Raw genomic sequence first — 26,629 nt, forward strand, 5'->3', positions numbered from 1 at the left:
AAGTCCTCACGTCCTCTCGAGCCCTGCCCCCTAAGTGACCTTGCCCCCTTTTGGGCCTATGTAAACTACGGCTGGAACACACATGGCCAGTGGTTCCTGCCCCCTGCCCGACCATGTGATACACATTACTTAGATTTGGTGATCATAAAACAGGAGTGAGGCAGTTTACATATGCTTTTTGGTTTAGTGCATGCATTCCCAGGGGATGGCCGACTTCACGCTCTCATAACCAGCTGGGAGCTTGGAGCTGGAGGCAATCAGGCCCGTAATGGCCAAAACAGAAAGGTACTGCATCACTGAACACCTCTTGACAGCCAGGGCCTTTCCTCCTGAATGATAATGACATGAAATGTACTCCCCTTATTGTATACTGGGTGTGTGCATGTGCACACACGTACATGGGAATGCGCCTAAAATGTAGCCGATTTGAAAGCCTGAAATAGCTATCCAATTTAAGTTCTCTATGTCTTTGCAAAATCCTAATGGTACTTTTAGAGTGTCTGGAAGAGGGTACTGGAGGACCGACAGATATGGCAGAAAGAATATTATGATTGTGACAGCAGATGACCTTGGATTCTGATTCAGGTTCTTTTATTAATTAAATAACTTGGAGCAATCCTTCCTGGACTTCATGTCTTCATTTGTAAATCAACTGCATTTGACTAGCTAATTCCTCACAGCCCCCTTCCAACTTTATGTCAGAGTAAAATGTCCACTATGGTGTGATTCAGTGACATTTCTGACTTAAGAACTAGGTCTTGTGTAGTTTTAAATATCTAGCACTTAACAAAGTTCCACATACAAAGCAGATGTTTCAAAACTGTTCACTAAGTAAACCTTTATAAGTAGACCTCATCAGAATAGTGTAACTGATTTCTTTTATTGTTTTCTGTTATCTTTCTTCTTTTTAAAAAATATCCTTATTTAGGGCTGGAGAGATGGCTTAGCGGTTAAGCGCTTGCCTGTGAAGCCTAAGGACCCCGGTTCGAGGCTCGATTCCCCAGGACCCACGTTAGCCAGATGCACAAGGGGGCACACATGTCTGGAGCTCGTTTGCAGTGGCTGGAGGCCCTGGCGTGCCCATTCTCTCTCTCTCTCTCTCTCTCTCTCTCTCTCTCTCTGCCTCTTTCTTTCTCTGTATGTCACTCTCAAATAAATAAATAAAAATAATAAACAAAAAATTAAAAATATTCATATATATATATGACAGAGAGAGAGAGAGAGAATATGGGTGTGCCAGGGCCTCTAGCCACTGCAAATGAACTCCAGATGCATGTGCCACAATGCATATCTGGCTAAGGTGAGTTCTGGGGATTCAAACCTGGGTCTTGAGACTTCACAGGCAAGTGTCATAACCATTAAGCCATCTCTGTAGCCTGCTTCTTCTTTTTTGAGACTGAGCACCGACCATCCTCAAGTCTTAGCCTTCCAAGTATTGGGGTTACAGGTATCTGCTGCTACACAGGGCTAAGTGCACTTAATTTCTTACCAGCTCTCCACCTTATCTTTCTGTTTAAACGATAAACATCTGCAGTGATAGATATGCCATCTACCCTGATCTGATTATTTTACATTGTTAACGCTGTACCTCCAAAATGGGTGTAATTATGTGCTTCAAAAATTCAAAGTATTTATTAAGGAAAAAAATCCATCAAAAATAAAAGCATTAGAGGTGGATACACGATTGAAAAGCCCATTATTTTGTGGCCAAATAGCCGATAACACAAACAACGTTTAAACAATCCTGAGCTTTGTCCTTAAAATTGTCTTATTCTTCCTCTTCCCAGAGACATGCCCACACCCGTGATGCCCTTGGACTGGGTCTGACACACAGTGGGGCCCTAATCAGTATTGGTGATTGAACACATGAGTGCACTTACTTTCCATTTCTCTAGTTCTGTGCAATTTACCTTTGCATAAGGCCCCAGAATGTGGCCTCAAATTATAACGCAGTCAAGGGAATAATTAGCCACTGAAGAACACCACCGTTAGATAGGACATTTCTGCTCATTTTACTATAAAATATTTTCTTAGCAAATGTGTTTTAAATGGCTAACATTGTGAATAGGACCATTAAAGCAGCTCTATAAGTAGCCAGGCCAAGAGTTTCATCATTTCTGTCCTCCTTCCTAGTTTAATTCACTGAAGAAACCAATTACCCCTATCACTTTGCACTTCCCGAGTTTAAAAAAGACAAGACCAACTGGCCCAATTAGCTTCCTGCATTCTAGATAAGCAATGGCTCACTGTACACAGCAATGGCACTGTATGGAAGCTAAGCACATGCGACAACCAGACCAGTTACGTGGCTTTGACTCTTACCTCCTTCCACTTAACCAGCTTTGGGGCCTTGGGTCGCATGCCTAACGTCCCTAAGCATCGTGTGTGGAATAGGTACAACATTCAAACCTATGAAGGCTTAATATCATGGACATTGATGCCCAAGTTGGAGTAGAAGCTCAACAGCAGCCACTTCCTTCTCTGTAGTTTGCACCATTCAAAAATCAGTCAGTATCTGGGGCTGGAAAGATGGCTTAGCAGTTAAGCGTTTGCCTGTGAAGCCTAAGGACCCTGGTTCGAGGCTTGATTCCCCAGGACCCACGTTAGCCAGATGCACAAGGGGGCACATGCGTCTGGAGACCCTGGCACATCCATTCTCTCTCTCTCTCGGCCTCTTTCTCTTTGTCACACTCAAATAAATAAGTAAGAATAAACCACAAAAATATTTTTTAAAAAACAGTCAGTATTTGATAGAGGGCATGGCTGGTAGCTTTTGTTGGTTCCTTGACAATCAGTATCTGACTGAAGCCAAACAAATGCTATCACACTTACAGAGACCTCTTTTTCCCATCACAAATACCATCAGTTTTAGACTAGTATAATTAAGGCTACAAACATATATTTGGTAATATGGATTTTTAAAAAATATTTTTATTTAGTGAAAAGAGAGAGAATGAATGAGTATATGGGCACACCAGGGTCTCTTGCCATGCCACTGCACCCAAACTCCAGAAGCATGTGCCACTTTGTGAGTACTAGGGAATCAAACCCAGGAAGTCAGACATTACAAGCAAGTACCTTTAACCACTGAGCCATCTCCCTAGCCCAGATTTTTTTCTTTTGCGTTCTTCTGTATATTTATTTCAGTGGCACTAGCTAGGTTTCTTCTGTTGAAAGTAACTCCTTAACATAGTGACACACAGGTGTTACAGGTGATTAAAAAATTGGTAACTGAATTAAAAGGGAAATTTGATTGACTTCACTAACAATAGCTGGTAAGTTACAATTCCACTCAGCTTCAGTTTTGTCGTTTATAAGATGGAGACAATATCTCCACTTTACAGTATTGGCACAAGAATTATAATAGTGATAATGGTAATAATAGCTAACATTTATTGAAGACTTACCATGTTCCAGGCAGATGTTTAGTGCTTGAGCACACTATTTCCTATGAATGAGATGGCTTTTATCCTGATTTCTGATTATCTTATTCTGATTCTTATGCATTGAAAGAATTAGAGTCATGGGACTGGGGAAAGACACTTTGTTCGAAAACCTGCCAGTCCAAGTTTGATTCTCTGGCACCCATATAAAGGTATACACAAAGAGGTGCACAGATCTGTGACCTCAACACGCCTATGGTAACGGCAGGTAAAGCCAGGAGAACCTAGATGATTGTGGGCCAGGTCTCCTGGTGCATACATACCAGCAAAACAGGAGAGACCTGGTCTCAAAAGATGCTGGAAGGATGCTGAGCATGGTGGTGCACACCTTTAATCCCAGCACTTGGGTGGAGGGGGGCAGAAGGAGGAGGATCGCCATGAGTTGGAGGCCAGTGTGGAACTACAGAGCAAAGTCCAGGTCAGCCTGAACTAGAGTGAGACCCTACCCTGAAAACTCAAACAAGGAAATAAAAAGATGGAAGGAGAGGATAAATGCTGAGGTTGTCCACTGACCTGCACATATGAGCTGTGGCAGTGTGCCCCTTCCACATTAAAAAAAATTGAGGGCTGGAGAGATGGCTTAGGGGTTAAGTGCTTGCCTGTGAAGCCTAAGGACCTCGGTTCAAGGCTCGATTCCCCAGGACCCACGTTAGCCAGATGCACAAGGGGGCGCACGCGTCTGGAGTTCGTTTGCCGTGGCTAGAGGCCCCGGCACAGCCATTCTCTCTCTCTCTCTCTCTCTCTCTCTCTCTCTGCCTCTGTTTCTCTCTGTCTGTCACTCTCAAATAAATAAATAAATAAAAAGCATAAGACTTGGGCTGGAGAGATGGCTTAGCGGTTAAGCGCTCGCCTGTGAAGCCTAAGGACCCCAGTTTGAGGCTGGATTCCCCAGGACCCACATTAACCAGATGCACAAGGGGGCGCATGCATCTGGAGTTCGTTTGCAGTGGCTGGAGGCCCTGACGCTCCCATTCTCTCTCTGTCTCTCTATCTGCCTCTTCCTCTTTCTCTCTCTGTCACTCTCAAATAAATAAATAAAAGTGAACAAAAATTTAAAAAAAAAAACAAAAACATGAGACTTACAAAGATGAAATGATTCCCTAACACCCTACACCAAGGAAGCTGGTGAAGCTAAAATTCAAAGCCAGGTTTTATGACTCTGTAGTCTATGTTTTGAACATGCTGCCTAGCTCCAGGAAGTTGTTCAGTCCATATGCCCCGTTTACCCACCCTTTCTTTTTTCTTTCTTTCTCTCCTTTTCTCTGGGTCAGTACCTGCCACTGGACACACTACGCCCCTGACCCAGGTGAGGGCCAGTTCCTCTGACAACTGAAGACTGGTACTTACAGTGGCAGTCAGCTTGTCTCCATTCTTCTGCACGTACTGGATGGCATCGTGGATCGTGGAAAAGAGGCCAAGAAGCACATTCTCCATGTCGTAGATTCTGTACATGCCATTCACAAGTTCATCAAGAGACAGAATGTATTCTCGCCAGTACTTGTCAATCTCCACCACACCTGCCATACAGCCCTGCATGACCACATTGCAATAGCCTCCACAAGGCTTAACCATCATCAGTCCCTGGCAATAAGAGCAATACCACATTCTGGTGAGCATACGGCCACAGTCCTTGCTGAACTTCAGATGATCAGTGGTGTTGATCACTTCAATGCCAAGATTCAGGGCCTGAAGAAAGATTCTAGTGACTTGCAGTGACTTGGAAACTTGGGTCATAATAAGCTTGGGGTAATTGCCAAATACTTTCAGGTCACGCCTTGCCCCTCGGAGGCACTCATTGATGTCCAGTGCTGACTCACGCAGGCCTGGGTTCATCATCTGGGTATAGATGACCGGAAACAGGCTGTCAAATAATTCGTTGACCATATCATCCACGTTGATATCAGAACCCAAGATGTAGAGAGACACGTCTGTGAAAAATTCACTCACAAACTCAAAAGCTTGAGGAGTCAGGCTTGGGTAGTTGTTCTTGAACATGGCATTGGTGTAATTCTTAGCATGGCGAACAACAATTTCAAAGGCCTCTGTAAAATAAGAGATAAAGATATGCACATAAATTAAAGCATGAAAATCCAGGGTCTAATTGAATTTGCTCTGTCTCTATTGCTCTGGTGATGAAGGTCCCATTTGCCCTAAATAATTGACTCACATTTATTTCTGGCATTACCTATACCCTGGGAGTTATTTGCTCCATAAATCAATTTACCTTTATGAATGTGAAGTCCAAACATTGATGTGCACATAAATTCTTAAACACACAAATTATATTTCAAATGACAAAAGCCAGGATTCAGTTAACATTTCAGCCTTTCATGAAAATATTGATTAAAAATTGGCTAAATAAAAAGTTATTTCTCTTTCTCTCATTGATTTATTCAGTTAAAAAGAAATTGCATTTTAGGACACTTCATTTCTCGACAAAGATAAATATTTGACAACAAACCCTACACTGTATTAAACTCACATCGCAATTTAAACCTGCTTAGCCCCAAAGGAGAGACAAGTTATTAGTCAAGAATAAAAGCGATCATGAATTTAATCAATTTTGGTAGATTTTCTCCAGATAACTTTAAAGGGAGCTATCTGACAGATTGCCAGACCTGGAAATAGAATTTTGTCACTAAGTTGGTATCTGGATAAAATAAAGAACCCATGTGCTTACATATATATATATATATATATATATATATATATATATATATATATATATATATTTGGTATCGAAAATAATTGCAAGCTGAACATCTGGAAGGATAAATGCTAAGCTTCCTTGGTAAGTTCAGCTTCCACATGGCTTGGAAGCCTTATCTACTCTATAGAGACCACAAATTCATGATTACATCTGCTGCCCCAGCCCCTTGGCATAAAGCCCAAGGAGTATCATTTTGAGAGAGAGAGAGAGAGAGAGAGAGAGAAATAATGTTACCATCTCATTTCCTCCAAACTGAAACATTCTAGACACAAATTATCCCAAATAGTTGGCATTCCAGTTTTCCATGAGGGAAGGAAAAAACAACAGACCCCAATAGATTTTTCCAGAAATATGAGAGCCGAGAAATAAACAAGTTTCTTTGGGATGTTTAAGATTAACATAGGACTTTCTTTCAATTCCTTCCGAAATGCAAAGAGCCGTGACGGATGTACTCCAAATGATGCCAATTCATGAGCCTTGAAAAATCAACTTCTTACCACCTTCAGACTACTGGAGAGCCTGTACTCCAGCAGCTCCTGGGGATCACTTAGGCCAACCTTCCAGTCAGCTGTGGCAGAACCGTGCTCCTGGTGATGCCACCGCCATCTGTGCTGGTGCCCTCACAAGGTAGAACATATTCCCTTGATTCTTCCCTTGGGCTTATCACATGCCCAGCAATGTTGAGCAGCTGCCAGTATAACTCTATCGAGTTTCCAAGCCCACTGGAGCAAACAATAGGTTTAAAATGGAACTTAACTTGTCTACACAGGTGCTTTAAAACTCTTTAATTAATTAATTAATTAACTAATTAATTAATATATTATTTATTCATGAGGCATGGGGAATGGGCACGCCAGGGCCTCTGGCTACTGTAAACAAACCCCAGACCCGTGTGCCACCTTGTGCATCTGGCTTTACATGGGTATTGGGGAATCAAACCTGGGTCATTATCCTTTGCAGGCAGGTGTCTTAACCACTGAGCCATCTCCACAGCCCCATTAATGTATCTTGATCATAATCTCCTCCCACTACCTTCTTTTGTTCCCTTCCTCCAAGCCCTTTAAACTATATCCTCTCTTCTTTTTACCTAGTCCCTCTTCCATTTCTTATCGACAAATAGATACATACTGTATTTTGATCACAATCCTCTCCCATTATCATCTGTTGTCTCTCCACTCTTATAACCCTGCCACTGAACCCCTTCTTCCTGATTAGTCCCTCTTCTATTTTTACTCCTTTAAAAAATTTTGTCCATAGCTGGCCGTGGTGGTGCATGCCTTTAATACCAACACTTGGGAGGCAGAGGTAGGAGGATTGCTGTGAGTTCAAGGCCACCCTGAGATTACATAGGGAATTCCAGGTCAGCCTGAGCTAGAGTGAGACCCTACCTCGAAAAAAGAAATTTTGTCCTTGCTCCGTCATCCATGTTGAAATGTTAAGGAGCCCAATATTATAATCTTTTATGATATACTAGGATCTGTGCTGGGTACAAAAGCATTGGCTATAGCTAGATGGAGATAAATGATATACCACGTTTGTCTCAGAAATATTCAGAAGTGGCTAACTGTGGTGGCTCATGCTTATGTTCCCTGCACTTTATCCAGAACAATCAAATGCACTTGAGGGGCAAAGGCAGGAGGATCACTGCAAGTGTGAGACCAGTCTGGTCCACATAATGAGATCCAGGCCAGCCAGGGTTATATAATAAGACACAGTTTCAAAAAGAAACATTCATGGGCTATGTGGTTTAGAGTTTATGCAGCATGTAAGCCACCTTCATTTCTCTAATTCCCCTCTCCCTGCGTTTCCCATCCCCCCTTCTATTTCCATGTAACATGATGAAAGCTACATTTTATGATGATCATTTGAATTTGGTATGACAATTCTTACTATTAGCTGGTGAAACCGAGTCTTAACCAGGTGAAAGCATTTCCTCAAGGTCACACAGTGGCAAAGTCGAAGTGATCAATACCCACTAGAGACAGTTACACCCTAGCTGCCCTCAGACTTACAGCCAAGCCACACAGTCCCAGAAATCCTCATGGAAAGTGAAGTTCTCTTTGAAACTCATCGTTTTCCCATTGGTTTCCCATGTCCGAATGAAAATGCTCCAGGAGACACTGCAACCCAAAGACCCATAAAGCAGTATGGCACTTTCACTTTGGCCTTAGGGCAGCATGGAACAAGAGGAGGAAGAAGATTGCTGAGGACATGCTGCCTCGGTAGCCCATAAATTCTCTGCAAGGGAAATTCTCCCTGAAACGCAGTGTCTACTCATTCTCTAAGACAAACAATATATGGCAGGGAAATCCTACAAATCTGGCTGCCAGGTACCCCTGCCCCTTCTTCATCTTTTTGTTTTTTTATGTTGTTGTTACTAGCGCTGCTGGATCAATAAAAAAGAAAACTACACAAGATCATAAGCTCTCCTGCAATGAGAGTAACAATCGCACATATTGCAGGGGAAGGCCGGTGTGTGTCCTGTATCTAATATCAAGTTCACATGTGCTCCCTGATCCAAATTCTATGCTCAGAATCCACTTCAAGCACCTCTGGGTTTTGCCACTCCCCTTGCTTCTCTATCACTGGACAGCAGACCAAACCATGAGTGCTCAAGCCAAGGCTCCAGGGGACTTAGGGGAACCAACACTAGGTGAAAAGGCATGCTCGGATTTTCTTGGTAACTTGAAGTACCATGAAATAAACTCAAAAGCTGTAATAGCAGAAAGGGAGTTTGGTCCATGGGTATGTTGGTGAGATAATAATACATGTTTCAGCTGGGGATGGTTTCCCTCTTTCTTTTTCCTGGGATAAAGTCAAGAGTTATATCCAGTAAACATCAGAAGAGAGATTATGAACTCAGAGCTTTCATGAAAAAAAGATCAGCTATTGAATAGAAGACATCGTAATGATTTTATAAACCATAGGAAGACACATAATGCAAATAGAAAAATCTATAAAACTGAGCAGGTCCATGCCCTGAAACATCAAGATTTTCAGATTTCTAACTGCCCCCATCACCATCCTGAACACCAGTGTTAGGCTAGAAAAGATTGCTGTCAATTTTCTTATTAAATTTTGATGCTCACTAAAGGCCACGACTCTCCATATGTGGTTTGATGTGTGAAGTGTCCAGACGCCAGCTGTATTTAAATGGATCAGTGACTCCTTGAACTACATCTTCCACCCTGGACATAGAATTTATCACTGCAGCAAAATGACTGTATCTACTATATAGTGTTGAAGCTCCTTCATTCAGACCTAGACAAAACAAAATGTACTTTTACAGGCCTTTTCAGTAGTTGGCTGGATATTTTATAAAGGAGGGGTACATGTGGGGTTCAAAGACATGAAAAATAAATGAACCATGGAGTCCTCTTCAGGCTCCAAAGAATAGGCAACGCTTATAGGAACAGGTTTGTTTGTTTATTTATTTATGTTTTGGTTTTTCTAAGTAAGAGTTTCACTCTAGCCCAGGCTGATCTGGAATTCACTATGTAGTCTCAGGCTGGCCTCAAACTTACGATCCTCCTACCTCTGCCTCCCGAGTGCTGGGGTTAAAGGCGTGTGCCACCACGCCCAGCTTGGAACAGTTTTTATTTATTTATTTCTTTTTAAAGCAACTTTTCTAGCCCTGCAAGAATGGCAAATACCTTATAAGAAGAACTTTTTTTATCATAAGAAATGGCCTTTATTGTTCAATCATAGGTACTTCAATGGGAAAGGAGAACTAATAATTATTAGACATCTGCAAGGTACATGCCAGAATCTGTGGTAACCTTGCATATGTCTATCCTCTTATGCAACAATGACCCACTCAGATGTGCATGGAGTCAGTCATACTGGTGAGAAAATAGAGGCTTATACGTTACATGATCCATACAATGTAACATTTCTAGTTCAATTTCAGAGCCTGCATTTAAATGTAGGGACACTTAAAGAACCACAATGAGTTGCTGGAGACTAAATGTGGACTAGCTTAAGAGTTAAAAAACTCTCAAGGGGGCTGGAGAGATGGCTTGGCGGTTAAGCGCTTGCCTGTGAAGCCTAAGGACCCCGGTTCGAGGCTCGGTTCCCCAGAACCCACGTTAGCCAGATGCACAAGGGGGCGCACACGTCTGGAGTTCGTTTGCAGAGGCTGGAAGCCCTGGCACACCCATTCTCTCTCTCTCCCTTTATCTGTCTTTCTCTCTGTGTCTGTTGCTCTCAAATAAATAAATAAAAAATTAAAAACAAAACTCTCAAGGTCCCAAACTTATTGATCTGCTCCCCATCTATTTATAGGTTTTACTCCAAGAAATGACACCAAGTTCTCACAGTGAAGACTCATAAAGAATCTTGTTTTTCAGGCAGGGGATGAAAAAATACCATTGAAATATATGCTGAATGTTTTCTATAACAAATGCATGTGCTTCAAGATATGTACAATCTTACCAAAGCCTGATACAACTGAAGGAAAAGCAATTAGACAACTTGGTCTTCTGTATCCTTCCTATCATACCTAAGGGAGAAAATGAGGCCAAAATACTTTTGAGGGATGGGGAAGAAGGCTCCATGGATTAGTCGCTTCTTGAGCACATGAGAGGACATGCGTTCTGGTCCCCAGAACCCATGTAAAGTCAGACGTATACAAAGTTAGAAGCAGTAGCACCTGTCTGTTATCCTAATGCTCCTCCAGCCAGACGTGAGGCAGAGACAGGAGAATGCCCAGATGCTCAGAGGCCAGCTAGCTTGCAATATGCAGCATAGACAACTAGAAACCTTACCTCCAACAAGGTAGAAAATGAGATCCAAGAGCAGAGGCTGTCCTCTGATCTCCACATGTGAGCCATGGCATGCACGCACCCACATTCACATGAACACACACACACACACACACACACTCCACATACAAAAAAGACTTCTGATTACCAGAGGCCATAAACTTAAGCCCAATAAAATACTGTGATTAATCATAAGACTGTAGACAGCTTTTACTCTCCCATACCTTAGCCCATAATTTAACGTCTAAAGGCCTAAAATCTAAAGTATAGTAATGACACATTACCAAGGAAATGGCTACAAGATACAGATACTACTTAAAAAAAAGAGGGTTTTGGGAAACCTAAACTTAATAGGGGAGAACTATTTTAAAGGGCATCAGAAGAATGAAGCCTCTGGTACCTAAGGCTACATCTACAGCTACAGCAAGCATTAACTATCTAAGCCCACAGATTAACATACAGCTCCATATTAGAAGTCTATTTACTTCAAATTTCTACTATCCCATCTATCATGTCTTGTTTTAAACAAGCAATCATAAGCCATGCTAAAAGGCAAGAGAAACACAGTCTGAAGAGAGAAAGCAATTGTCATAACTATATTCAGTTAGAGGACAGAGCATGTAAGAGCAGATGGGTAATTTAAACTCAGAAATAAAAACTAACAAATATCAAAAGGAAATGCTAGAAATCCAATACACTGAAACAGAAATGAAGTACAGTTTTCATGAACTCATCAGTATACTGGACACAACCAAGGAAATAATATTGAAGAGGAGCCAGCAGAAACTTTCTAGAAACAAGGATAGTAAGGAAAAGAGGAGCGATGGAGGAAAGGAGGGAAGAAAGAAGGAAGGGAGAAACAATATTCAGGGAATACAAGATAAATTTGTGAAATTTAAAAAAAAAAATTAAGTGTTTATTTATTTATTTATTTGAGAGCGAGAGAGAGAGAGAGAGAGAGAGAGAGAGAGAGAGAGAGAGAGAGAGAGAGAATGGGCGCACCAGGGCTTCCAGCCACTGCAAACAAACTCCAGACGCGTGCACCCCCTTGTGCATCTGGCTAACGTGGGACCTGGGGAACCGAGCCTTGAACTGGGGTCCTTAGGCTTCACAGGCAAGCGCTTAACCACTAAGCCATCTCTCCAGCCCCCCCACCGCAAAATTTTAAAAGAAAAGCAATGAAAATTGGACAGAACTGTTTGAAATGAAAGTGGCCAAGAACTTTGCAGAAGTCATGAGACAACTTCCTCAGTCTAGAGAGCTCAGAGCACAATAAGCAGAATGAAAACCAAAGTATCAACTCCTAGGAATATATTCAAACTGCAGAAAAACGCAGATAAATATAAAATATCCCCAAACTCCTAGGGATGCACCTTACATATACAGAACTAAAGATAAGACTACATTAATCATTTCATCAGAAACCATGCAAGCAAAACAGTAAAGTAGACAATTGTTAGAAGTGCTAAAAGAAAGAAAACTCTACTAATCTAGAATTCAGCATCCACAAATTTTTTCCTTAAAAAGAGAAAGAGGGGGCTGGAGAGATGGCTTAGCGGTTAAGGGACTTGACTGCAAAGCCTAAGGACCCATGTTCGATTCTCTAGATCCCACATAAGCCAGACAAGCAATGTGCCGCCAGCGCACAGAGTCTCACGTGTGCATAAGGTGGCACACACATCTGGAGCTTAAATATAATGGCTGGAGGCCCTGGCGCACCAATTCTTTCTCTTTCTCTCTCTCTCCTAAAAAAAGAGAAAGAGAAAATCCTTCTAGGACCAATAAAAATGGAGGGAAGCTGTCACCAGTAGGATTTTGTGGCAAGAAATATTAAAATACATTATTCAAGAAAATCATATAGGTCTTAAGGTCATATAGGTCGTAAGAAATAGTGTTGGGAAAATAGCTCAGTCTATAAAGTGTTTGACTTGCAATCATGAGGGCCTGAGTTAGACACTTAGAACCACATTTTAAAAGAGGAGGGTGGTGGTGGAACACAGCAATAGCCTACCAGACCAATGAGAGACCATGCCTCAAAAAAAAGGTGAACAAAATTCCTGAAGAGCAACCCCAAAGGTTGTTCTTTTACCACACACACACACACACACACACACACACACCCCAAAGAGAGACAAGGGAGGAGGAAAGGAAGAAAGTAAGGAAGATGGAAGAAAGAAGAAGGAAGGGCATCACAGAAGGAATGAATGAAGATCAATTATTAATTTTTTCTTTCTTTCTTCTTTGGCTTTTTTTTTCTTTTTGAGATAGGGTCACACTCTAGCCCAGGCTGGCCTCAAACTCACAGTGTTCCTCCCACATCTACCCCCCAAATGCTGGGATTAAAGGTGTGTGTCATTATGCCCAGGTCTTTTATTTTTCTTAATTGATCAATACATGATGGAACAAAATAACAATAGCAACAATGTACTTGGTAATTTTAGTATAAATGCCCTAGGGGAATCAGTAATACAATATACATTGTACATGTATTACTTATACAAGACACAATACCAGTGATGCTATGGATTGCAAATTAATAGTAGAGTTACAATAGTTCAAAAGGTATACTGAAAAGTTTGGGATGGCTACTATTTTTTTTTTTCAATGAAATATAGTGGATATGCCCAGAGGGGAAGAAAACGAAATTATACAAAATTTTCAGCTAAAACCAAAGAAGGAAGAGATATAGAGGGGAAGATATAACAATTAAAGAGAAGAAACTGGGAATATTAGTGCATGCCTGTACTGCCAGATACTTGGAGACTGTCCCAGGAGAATAACATGAGCTTAGGAGTTCAAGGTTAGCCTGGGAAGCCTAGCAAGACCATGTCTAAAAATAAATTTGTAGTAACCCAAACTAAGTAGGCAGAAACAAAACAAGCAGCAAATAAAATGATATAAAATGCATCACAAACATGGTGGATGTTACATTAACTATATTAAGTCTAAATGCACAAATTAAAAGATATAGACTGAGGCTGAAGAGATGGCTCATTGGTTAAGGTGTTTGCCTGCAAAGCCTAAGGACTTGAATTAGAATCCTCAGTACCCATGTAAAAGCCAGATGCATAAGGTGGCACATGTGTCTGGAATTCGCTTGCTGTGGCTGGAGGCCCTGGTGCATCCATGCTTTCTGACTATCTACCACTGACCTCTCTTCAAAATAAATAAATGGGCATGCCAGGGTTTCCAGCTACTGCAAACAAACTCCAGATGCATGCACTACCTTGTGCATCTGGCTTGCATGGGTCCTGGGGAATTGAACTGAGGTCCTTTAGCTTTGTAGGCAAGCACCTTAACCACTAAGCTATCTCTCCAGCTCTGCTTTGACATTTCTTTCATGAGATATGGAGTTTAAGCATAGAATAGACACCTTATGGCATCAGTGTAATTTTAATTGGAAAAAAAAATCACTGGAAAAACTTAATGGACCAAAGCACCCAATCAGATAACAAATTTCAATGTTATTTTTGAATACTGTATGATTTTGTTTTCAAAAAAGTCAGGTTTCAGGAACTGAAATTTTAGGTTTTAAGAAAGGCTTGGCATTTTCAAAAGTGGTTCATAAAAACAAGACACTAATGGCTGGAAAGATGGCTAAGACGTTAAGGCACGTGCTTGCGAAGCCTAAGGATCCATGTTCGAGTCTCCAGGTCCCACATAAGCCAGACACACAAAGTGACGCAAGCATATGAGGTTGCACATGCACTCAAGGAGGCACACACATCTGGAATTCAATTGCAGTGGCTATAAGCCTTGGCACACCAATTCCCTCTCTCTCTCTCTCTTGCTCTCACTCTCTCACATTGAAAAAAGTCCAGTCTATTGGGCTCACCTCAAAAAAAAAAAAAAGACACTAAAAGTATTGGTGCAATTTCTATTGAGTTTTTCTGGCATTTTATGTTACACATTAATTGAGTTAAAAGTGATGAAGCTTAGGAAGAAGTTGCTATTAAATATAAGTCACTTATTTGTGCAGTCCTTTGGTTTCTAAGTTTCATACACAAGGGTAGATACAAGGTACACCAATTAGGAGTAAAACAAAAAGAGAGGGTTGAAGAGACAGCTTAGCAGTTAAGCGCTTGCCTGTGAAGCCTAAGGACCCCGGTTTGAGGCTCGGTTCCCCAGGTCCCACGTTAGCCAGATGCACAAGGGGGCACACGCGTCTGGAGTTCATTTGCAGTGGCTGGAGGCTCTGGTGTGCCCACTCTCTCTCTCTCTCTATCTGCCTCTTTCTCTGTCTGTTGTTCTCAAATAAATAAATACACATAAAAATCTTTATAAAAAAAGCAAAAAGAGAAATGTGTTATTCATGGGTTATTACATATATCATTAGAGATGGGTGAATGGATAGTAGATTAGATAGATAGACAAACAGAGAGATGATAGATAGATAGATAGATAGATAGATAGATAGATAGATAGATAGATAGATAGATGATAGATAGATAGATAAACTTCCCCCAAAGGCTATTATAGACAGAGAGGACAATTAAATTGATTTATTCAAAGGATCCTTAGAAGTAAGAAGTGGATATCCATACTAGAAAATTTATGAGCCTGCAACAGTTGACCACACTTTTGTTCCATTAGCCCAATTAGTTCTTATCATTTACCCTCCATTAGATTTCCTGAACAACTAGTTTATTTTCACCTTCTGCACTCTGTGAGTCAGGGAAGTCATAATTTTTCCCTCTTCACATTTATGACTAGAGAGTGTAGAGCTAAATTTATAGCCCACCTTTATCAAGCATAATAAACTTCATGCCACATATTTTGTGTCTTGACCTTACTCTGGTTCCTTCTTTCCCCTCTGTGATTTCCCATTTGCCTGGATGTTCCTATGTATTTCAGTTACACTGTGTCTTATTTTTATTGTGCATGTTTTTGTAGGATGGTTTAAATTATTTTCAGAACAAGAGAGAGTGCAAATAAATAAATAGGTATATAAGGAGGTGGAGAAGAAGAGAGGAACTATACTTATCATTGAATGACAAAATAGTGTTCAGATACTACATTCCCATGAGTTGAAGCAGCAACAACGATCATTGTTCCCACTCAGTAGCAGATGTTGTCTTCCCCTGGAAGCTATCTAAGCCTTCTCTTTAGTCTTTGTCTACATCTTAAAATGTGAATTAAATGACTATAGTGACTTTCAAATTAAGTAGAATTTAATAATGCTGGCTTCATCAGGGCTCACAATAAATGTGTTTTCATATTGACTATAGGAACGACATACCCTGGAAAACAGAGACATAGATGAAATAGCTGTAAGCACAATCTAGGAGTACTGCACATGAAAATGTGTTACTTAAATTGTTAAAGCTTGATTTTTTTTTTTTTGTAGAGTCTCACTCTAGCCCAGGCTCACCTGGAATTCACTATGTAGTCTCAGGGTGGCCTCGAGCTCATGGCGATCCTCCTACCTCTGCCTCCCGAGTGCTGGGATTAAAAGCGTGCATCACCATGCCCGGCTCCAAAACTTGATTTTAATAACATTTATTCTGACAAAAGCTACTGGAGTTAAGAAACTCATTTTATCATAGTTACACCATGAATAAGTTTGATTCTTTAAGAGAATCACATGGTCCATTTGGCATTTTGCACACTATAATTTTGATGAGTTATGTCTGTCATATATTCCTTAGTCTTTTCATGCTTCTCTGGATCTCAGGGTTTCATTTGGACTAGCCACTTCTTTTTTGAAAAAAAAATATTACATATGTATATATTAACAGGTTGAACTTTAAAATTTTTTTGTTTATTTTTATTTATTTATTTGAGAGCGACAGAGAGAAAGAGGCAGATAGAGAGAAAGAGAGAATAGGCGCGCCAGGGCCTCCAGCCACTGCAAACAAATGAACTCCAGACACGTGCGCCCCCTTGTGCATCTGGCTAACGTGGGTCGTGGGGAATTGAGCCTCGAACCAGGGTCCTTAGGCTTCACAGGCAAGCACTTAACCGCTAAGCCATCTCTCTAGCCCCAGGTTGAACTTTTAAAAATATTTTATTTATTTATTTGCAAGGAGAGAGAGAGAGAGAATGACCATTCCAGGGCCTCTAGCCACCACAAATGAACTGCAGATGCAGACTTTGTGCATCTGACTTTATGTGGGTACTGGGGAATCAAACCCAGGTTGTTAAAATTAGCAGGCAAGCACCATAACTGCTGAGCCATCTCTGCAGCCCCACGTTGTACATTTTTATCCCCTCACTCCAACTCCCATTACCCTGTGGGCTCTCCTCCATGGGGTTATGGTAATCACTGTCGGGTCATAATGGCCTCACTCAGTCCCTATGGAGTAGTAGGGGACCATGTCTCAAGGTATTCCTACCCACTTTCTGACTTTTACAATATTTCTGCCCCTTCTTCCATAATGTCCCCTGAGCCATGACAGGCCTTTTGGCAGTCTGGTTTAGTATTATGCTTAAAAAAAAATGTGTGTGTGTTTTGGAGGACGGGTAGGGTCTCACTATAGCCCAGGCTGACCTGGAATTCACTATGTAGTCTCAGGGTGGCCTCGAACTCACAGCAATCCTTCTACCTTTGCCTCCCGAGTGCTGGGATTCAATGCATGTGCCACCACGACCAGCCAATGTGTCTTTTGAATATCACAAATTAACATAGTAATTTTTCTTGAAAGACCCATATTGAGATGGTCTAGGAATTTTTTTTTAAAGTATTGAATTTTTTGTAGCCTCTGGATCTCTGCTTTTATTGGCTTTGATTAATCATGTCTGTCACCATTATCCTGGGGTTTGGTTGTCAGGCTAGCAGTAAGAGCAGTATTCATGATGTTACATCCTCTGCAATTTCTCCTGGGCTCTGCCAGATGTGCTACAGGTGGAAAAACTAGTCACTTCTCAATCCATTACAAAATGTGCTTATTTGCTTAAGGTCCACATGGCTAAGAAATGACACCTACTAACAGGTATATTCTTAGAACTTCAGTTCATTCTTTCCAAACAAAATTTTAATGGCATCCAAGGCAGCAAAGTTCTACATACCTTCAAGAATCTACACACTAAAGTTAAGGCCTCCTCACTGAACCATTCATTTAATTAAACCTTTAGCAAAATGAGCATTCTCCAAAGACGTTGCAGGCAGGAGACACAGATTACTCAATCAGCCTTGAAAATAATGACTTATGGGCTGGAGAGATGGCTTAGTGGTTAAGGTGCTTGCCTGCGAAGCCTAAGGATACATGTTCGACATTCCAGGTCCCACAAAGCCAGAAGCACGAGGTAACACAAGTATGTAAGGTCACACATGCACACAAGGTCGTACACAAGTCTAGAGTTCCATTTCAGTGGGTGGAGGCTCTGACACTACAATTCTCTCCCTGTCCCTCTCTCTCACTCTTGCTCTCTCATAAAAAATGGCTTATGTCCTAGCTCAACCAAAAAAATATCATTACAACATACTCTAGGTATACTTATTATTTCCTCAACATGTGAAATTTTTACTTTATGACATATAACCATAATTTCATAAATCAAAGCTAAAGACTTTTTCCTTTTAACTGTTTAATAACCTAAGCTCAGACAGGTAAAAATATGCCTTTTGGAGGAAGATTTGGTTCCATTCAGAAGGAACAGCATCATTTAAACCTTAACATACAAATATTCTTGTAGTGACTTTATTTAATAAAAGCCTGTATTTTGGGCTGGAGAGATGGTTTAGCACTTAAGGTACTTGCCTGCAAAGCCAAAGGACCCAGGTTTGATTCCCCAGTACCCACATAAAGTCAGATGCACAGGGTGGCCCATACATGTGGAATAGTTCATTTGCAGTGGCTAGAGGTACTGGCATGCATATTCTCATTCTCTCTCTCTCTCTCTCTCTGAAACAAATAAATAAAAATATTAAAAACAACGTCTTAAAAGCCTGTTTTTGGAGCAGGGCATGGTGGCGCTCACCTTTAATCCCAGCATTTGGGAGGCAGAGGTGAGAGGATCGCTGAGAGTTCGAGGCCACCCTGAGACTACATAGTGAATTCCAGGTCAGCCTGAGCTAGAGTGAGACCCTACCTAGGAAAACCAAAAAAAAAAAAAAAAAAAAAAAAAAAGCGTCTTTTTTATTGTCAATGGATCTGTCGTTATTGAAATAAAGAGCAAAGGGGCTGGAGAGATGGTTCAGGGTTCAAGGTGTCTGCTTGCAAAGCCTGATGGCCTTGATTCCCCAGTACTGATATAAAGCCAGATGCACAAAGTAGTGCTTACATCTGGCGTTCCTTTGCAGCTCCAAGAGGCCCAGGTGTTCCCATACTCTCTCTCTCTCTCCTACTTCTCTCTAAATGAGTGAATGAATGAATAAATAAATATTTTTTTAAAAGAAAGTAAAATGCTTCAAAGATATTTTATGTTGCTTCTAGGACAACTAACATGTACATTTTACAGTCTTGCTTTTGCCTATTCTTCTTCCCCTCTTTAATCACTTAAAACAGTAAACTATTATCCCAAGGGGAAAAAAAATCAATCCTCATTGGTTCATGCAGCCATTGTTACTGGAGAGAATTGTGCCAGTATTCTGTTAGTAAGAATTTACATAGCACTGTTTATTTCTCTGAGAATTTCTCAGCCAAAGCTTTACTGACTACAACAGCAACAGATTGCTCCTCCTGATGGTTACCACAGGGTACATTTCCATATTCACTCCCCTCTGTAATGGAGAAGTACAAGATCTGAGTTGGTTCAAAATGCATACACATACCCTCATTCATTCATTCATTCATTCAACAGGTACTCACTGAGCATTCCATAGAATGTTCATTTCAGTTTTTAAACACAACCACAAACTCAGTCTATTTTCTCGTGGAAGATAGAGTAGCTATGAAATAAGTGACCTCAGGCCCCAAACTTTAGATTCTTGCTTTTCCTTCTGCCTCTCCAGACTCGCATCCAATATAAATTTCAATTTGTTTGGCACCTAAATGATCATAGGCTTTGACATCATATAAAGTTAGCAATATTGGCCACTTCCTTGAACACTGAAGACTATTTATGAGGTATCTTAGCTGTCTCACCAGATTGGCTGCACTATTGAATAAAACACACTTTTTTCATGTAATATTTACTAAATGTACACTACCTGCTAGACTAAATCAAATATGAAAACTCCAGGTTCCTAGGCCCCAAATGCTTGCTATAGCCAGCTATGATACAATAACAGATAGTCACTTCCCCTGAAAAGCTGAAATATACACAGTGTTCTTGGCAAGAAGTTGCTATTTCGTAAAGTACCTCATATAATTTCAGACATTTTAAATCTGGCTTCTTCTTTAATTCACCCCGTCCTTCAGCAGTGCATGCACGTGCATGCACTCACACACACACACACACACACACACACACACTGGTGATGCATGGGAGTGAATAATAGCTAAGTGAAACATTACTATCCTAATTGCACAGAGGAGATAGCTGCAATTAAGGTGGGCTTCAAGTCATATAAGCTATGTGGTTTGTGGTTGCAGCAATAGAACATAGTACCTGTGGCTTTGTGTACAATGCTGTCGCTATCATGTCCATTTACATCAAGGGCAAATACTACATGTCACTTGAACATTAGCTTCAAGTATAATAAGGAACTGTTATCCTTGGAACATATGCCTCCTGTCAGGCAATCTTTCAAGCATTTTATTCATGTTATTCTCGAAATCACCCAATGAGGGGTGTACACTTTTGTCTTCTCTCTATAGACAAGAAAACCGAGGCATGATGAGAACTCATGCTGTCTGGATCTGGTACTTACCCACTAAGCCAGTATGTGATAATGCCTTGAAAGCTGTACCTCCCTGCGTCACAGCCTGTGTGCTTTTTTTTTTTTCCTTTTCTTTTTTGGTTGATCTCTAAGTGAGCTTAATACGTCAGTGGCTTGGCTACAGTGAATCTACCGGATATATGAAAGAAAATAACCCCCCAATTTGGATAAGATGTGAAGAGTAAGGTAAAAGCTGAATGATTCCAACTACTTACTAAGAACAGTCATTTCCTCAGAAACACTGCCTGTGGTGCCTTATACTCATGATGAAAGGGATAGTAATAAGAAAATAAGTGAAAAAGGTTAATACTCTGCATTCTCTATGGATTAGTGATAGAGGGATGGAATCTCAGAGCTCTGTTCTAATGATAAAAGGCTATCTCGTCCCTAGAAGCATAGTTCTTCCAGAGGGCTAGTACGGCAAAGGCAGGAGTGAAGGGCCAAGATCTTGACAGTTCCTTGGGACTTCTTCTTCTGCATGATCCAGGCTAGCATACAAAACAGAGGGAAGCTAAAGGTTGGAGGATCTACGGAACCCAGAGACTTTTGACAGCTGGCCTGATTAACTCATGGGATGAGAGTTGCTCAGGTGTACTCAGGGGGCTCTGGTAGCAGGCAAAGGTTTGGCAGGAAGGCAAATGTGACTGTAGGGACTCCAGGGAAGTTTAATGGCAGATAAGAATTGGTGCTATCCAGAGGTCAACCATGAGGCTCTCCTGGGAACTTGTCAAAGAGATGGAGTTTGGCCTTAGCAAACTGCCCTCATGTTCTATAAACACAAGAAATACTTTTGCCTCCACATGAGAACTCAAGTGTGTGTGTGTGTGTGTGTGTGTGTGTGTGTCTGGGAGGGGGAGTGCAAGTAGATGTGAAAGATTATCCCTTATGACAGCAGATGTTTAATGATCTCTTTTTCTTTTGGCCCCCCTTTTTTATTTGTTTAAAAAGAAAATTATTGTAGTTGGGCGTGGTGGCGCACGCGTTTAATCCCAGCACTCGGGAGGCAGAGGGAGGAGGATCGCTGTGAGTTCGGGGCCACCCTGAGACTACATAGTGAATTCCAGGTCAGCCTGAACTAGAGTGAGACCCTACCTCAAAAAAAAAAAAAAAAAAAAAAAGAAATGAAAAAAAAGATAATTACTGTGGCTGGAGACACAGCTCAGTGGATAGAATTCCAAGTTAATGTGCATGAAGACCTGAGTTCAATTCCCAGCACTTCATAAATTGAGCGTGGGCGTGCACACCTCTAATGCCAGCACTTGGGAGGCAGAAACAGAAGGATGAGAAATTGAAGGTCATCCTGAGATACAAAGTAAGTTTAAGTCCAGCCTGACCTATGTGACATCCTGCCACAAAATAAATACAGAAATTTATTGTCATATATTCAAAACCTACAGTGTATAAATATCCTACTGCTCCCTTTGATGTTACTACTTCACACTGCACGTCACCCCTTTAATTTGGGAGGGGGAACCAATTCTACTAGCATCTTGGATATCGAGGTCTCACTGACAGAAAAAGAAAATGATATTTTCACTCTCATGTCTATTGCAGCATTATTTGCAATATAGTTAAGACATGAAAATGACTTAAGGATGTCAACGGGCAAGACAGGATAAATAAAATGTGGCACACACACAAACAATGGAATATGGTTCGGCCTTTTAAGAGAAAGAAATTTGAAAGTCACATCATGCTAGGTGAAATAAGCTAACCATGGAAGGTTAAATACCACCGCTATGCAGAATTTAAAATAGTCAAATGTATAGAAGTGATGACCAGAATAGTGGTTGTTAGGTGTTGGGTAAGGACAAAACAGCAAGGCAGTCCTCAAAGGGTACACAGTTTCAATCACAGAAAACAAAAAAGTCCTAAAGTTTGACCATATAGGTTAGTGTGTGCAGTTAACAATACTGTGTCGACTTGAATTCTGCCAAGAGAGCAGATCTTTTTTTTTTTTTTTTTTTTTTTTTGGTTTTTCGAGGTAGGGTCTCACTCTGGCTCAGGCTGACCTGGAATTCACTATGGAGTCTCAGGGTGGCCTTGAACTCACGGCGATCCTCCTACCTCTGCCTCCTGAGTGCTGGGATTAAAGGCGTGCGCCACCACGCCCGGCAAGAGCAGATCTTTTTTGTTGTTGTCATTGCTGGTGTTTTTTCGATTTAGAGTCTCTAGCCCAGGCTGACCTGGAATTCACTATGTTGTCTCAGGGTGGCCTCGAACTCATGGTGAGCCTCTTACCTCTGCCTCCCGAGTGCTGGGATTAAAGGTGTGCGCCACCATGCCAGGCTAAGAGAGAACATCTTATGTTAAGTATTTTGATCACAAAATCGTAACAAATTATTATTAGGCAGGAGGATAAAATTTTCAGGGATGGATATATTTGCAGCATAGATTGAGGTGGTGGCATCATCAATGTATGTTTACTTCCAAATGAATTAAATTGCAAACATATGGTTGCTGTATGTCAGCTATACCTTAATAAATTGAAGGAAAAAAATAGTCCCACTATGATCTAGGAGGAAGGTCACCTAATCTCTCTAGAACTGAATAAAATAGCAATTGAAACCCCCTTGTGCCTGACCATCTGAGTTCTAAGGCTTAACTACCACTTGAAGTATTCTCTGCTGGAATTGTTAGGGGTTCCAACCACTAGCTAAAGAATCTAATCTACAGATGTAAATTCAATGAAATTAAGGAGAACAAGAGACAATGGCACACACCTATATCCTTAGCACTTGAGAGGCAAATGGATCAGGAGTTCAACTCCAGTCTCATCTATATAGTGAGTTGAAGGCCAGCCTGATCTACCTGAGACCATGTCTCCAAACAAACAAACAAAAAGCAAAAAGGAAAAGTAGAACAATAAATGAGATGGGAAAATGCTACATGAAACAGTCAATTGTATTTGTTTTTAAAAGGATGGAAATTTCTTAAACAATATACAATGATCATGTAATAGTTGTGTTGAGGTAAATCCTTGAGGCTCTGTATGTAAGAGCACACCACGTTCCTCCACAAAGCAAAAGCTATCATCTGTGAAATTAATGAGTACAGACAAGATGATGTAATGCAATTTGATCCTCAGAACAACTGAACAGTTGATTATTGTGACAAAATGTGGAAACGGGTTTGACAGACGGCTGTTAAAAATGGAGAGGTAGCAATTGGGAGGAACCTAGAATTATAGCCTGGAAAAAGAAAGGTGCAGTCGGAAATAAAAGAAACCACTCTCCCAAATAGACATGTTGGATTTGGCTTCCTGATTTTGTGTTGTCTGTCTATACACTCCGAGCAACCATTTTTGCAATGAGTCTTGGAGAAAGCCCCAGATCCTGAAGTAGAAATAGAGGCACAGACATCCAATTCTACCTCTGACAGGTAGGATCATGTTGTCAACTTCCTCACAAACTGTGCCTTTACTTCATTTGCATAAGACCTAAGACTCAGAGACAGTGGGAAACTGAGCTCGGGCTCTTCCTCACAAGATGCTTCTGGATTTTCTACTATAAATGTCACCCTCTCTAGCTCCAGCAGGTTGCCTGATTTTCACTCACGTACTTCACCTATAAACACTTCTTATAGTTCAGTGTGGATAGCGAAGTCACTGCTTTGTGGCAGAAAGTGGTGTGTTCTTTCGTGCAGGGTATATAGCATTGCCTTCACAGACTGTTTCATGACCTTGGTAAACTGGTGGCTTAAGAAGTTTGTTCCTTTTAAAAGCAGATACATATGAACATTCAATAAAGCATACATTTTGTCTAACTCATGTTTAAAATTTGCTCTTGGACTTTAGGCTCTTTAGATAGTTGACCAAGTCCATACCAATTGCTGCAGGCAAAAATTCAGGTAGGGAGCTGGATAGTTGGCTTAGCGGTTAAGCGTTTGCCTGTGGAGCCTAAGATCCCTGGTTCAAGGCTCGGTTTTCCAGGACCCATGTTAGACAGATGCACAAGGGGGTGCATGCATCTGGAGTTCATCTGCAGTGGCTGGAGGCCCTGGTGTGCCCATTCTCTCTCCATCTATCTGCCTCTTTGTCTTTCTGTCTGTCTCTCTCAAATAAATAAATAAATAAATAAATAAATAAATAAAATTCAGGTAGTATTTTACACTTAGAATTCAGCTGGTTTGCTTCAAATAGTTCCAACTGTGATTATATTTAGGCCAAGAGAGATTAGATGACCTACTTTCCAATTCACATCGGGACTTTATTTTATCCTTTTCTACTTTATTAAGGTATAGATAACATATAAAGCGATATATGTTTACAACTTAATTTCTTTCCTCTTAACTCCCCTAATCTGTCCCCTTACAAATGTAAAAGTTCATATTTAAATTTAGAAGGAACAGGGGAAAGTTTGAGTCAAAGAAAAACAGAGTTCCATCCAGACAGATGGACAAGGGACAGTATACACTCTCAAGACTTGATCCATGTCCACAGAACATCTGTGGAACAAGAGAATCCAGCTGTTGTCCAGGCTGTCTCATTTCAGTGTGTACACTAACATTTTCTGGGTTCAAAGGAAAATAGTGCCTGGATTACTGAAAAGTCTGGGTACTATTTTAAAATAATTCTTGGAGTGATATGATGTCTAAAGTGACTTTCTGACAAAAGGACCTTCGCCACGGTGCTGTATTCAAGAGGGCTTCTTTTAAATGGGCATTGAAAAATGGCCCATTGCTATAATTTGGCAATATTCCTAGAAAAGCCTGATGTTTGAGACTGGGTGTTTTAAACAGAGTCACTAACGCACAAGCTACAGTCGCTTTCCCTAATGAGGTCTTCGGATACTATTTCTTCCTTAAATAAGTCTGGTGGGCCCACATGTAAGCTTGCAGGGGGGAGTCCATTATTGCAGTGTAAAGGAAAACATAGCACAGCCATACAGTGTCCTCTTTAGCTGACCTCACTAGGTCAGACAGAAACTATAAATTCCAGCTCATAGGGTCTAGAAGAGTGGAGTTGACATCGCTGAAAAGTCTATCCTGTTTGAGGAAAGAAAGGTAAAGGCAACCTTTCAAACTGCTGTTGTTCAAGTTAGAAACACAGAGATGAACTACAATTCCAGTTGGTCATTTTCCAAAACATCCATATGAAAGTCAGTAAAGCCACAGTGTCTCTAGCCCAGAGTGGCCAAAACCAAACTGGAGAAAATAAAGATTTCTGTCATTCCCTAGGATACAAATTATGTGGGTATGGAGTAGGGTAGAAAATATTGGTGGTGTGGAATTTTGGCACACCATGGCAGACGTGTTTTACTGGAATACTGATGTAAATGATGATTAAATCAGCCCTGTAATAAGCTCACAATTAGCTTACCCCCTTAACTATGCTGTGTCTCTGAGCTTTCCAGGACTGTTCAGATCTGAGCTTTCACTATAGAACAAGTTGTCAACATTCATATGCTGACAATGGCTAACTCGCCTCTTCCCCTCATATTCCTTCATTCTGTCTAATTATTAAATTCATTCTCCCTTCCCAGTATCTCTGAACAGGTGCCAGATAGAGGTCACTGTATGTTTCCACAAAAAAGGAAATAAAGAAACATTTACTGGGGCTGGAGAGGTGGCTTAGTGGTTAAGGTGCTTGCCTGCAAAGCCAAATGACCCAGGTTAGATTCCCCAGGACCCACGTAAGCCAGATGCATAATGGGGCACATGTGACATGTGTCTGGAGTTTGTTTGCAGTGGCTGAAGGCCCTGGCGTGCCCATTCTTTCTCTGTCTCTCCTTCTCTTCTTGTCTCTTTCTCTATTAAATAAATAAAATAAAAGAAACATTTATTTGCCAAACTTCAATGCCTATTAAAGTACAATGGCATATAGTGCTTTTTTTTTTTTCAGCCCAGAGGTTATGTGGGTTAGCTTATACACTGGCTGGCAAAGTTGCTTCCAAAACAATATGTTGGGGCAGGTGAGAAAGTCAATTTATTTGAACATAGGTATGTCAGT

General features: G+C 40.9%; 1 protein-coding gene across 1 annotated transcript in view; it reads right to left on the minus strand.

Annotated features, from left to right (window-relative positions):
* The window catches only part of Gpc3 (glypican 3), a 474,609-nt gene that overhangs the window by 212,926 nt on the left and 235,054 nt on the right, over positions 1–26,629 (minus strand). The window contains exon 3 of the mRNA XM_004653981.2: positions 4,791–5,485. Within this exon, the coding sequence (XP_004654038.1) occupies positions 4,791–5,485 (695 nt within the window). The remainder of the gene's footprint in view (positions 1–4,790; positions 5,486–26,629) is intronic.

This window comes from Jaculus jaculus, chromosome X (assembly GCF_020740685.1).
Source record: "Jaculus jaculus isolate mJacJac1 chromosome X, mJacJac1.mat.Y.cur, whole genome shotgun sequence".
Lineage (NCBI taxonomy): Eukaryota > Metazoa > Chordata > Mammalia > Rodentia > Dipodidae > Jaculus > Jaculus jaculus.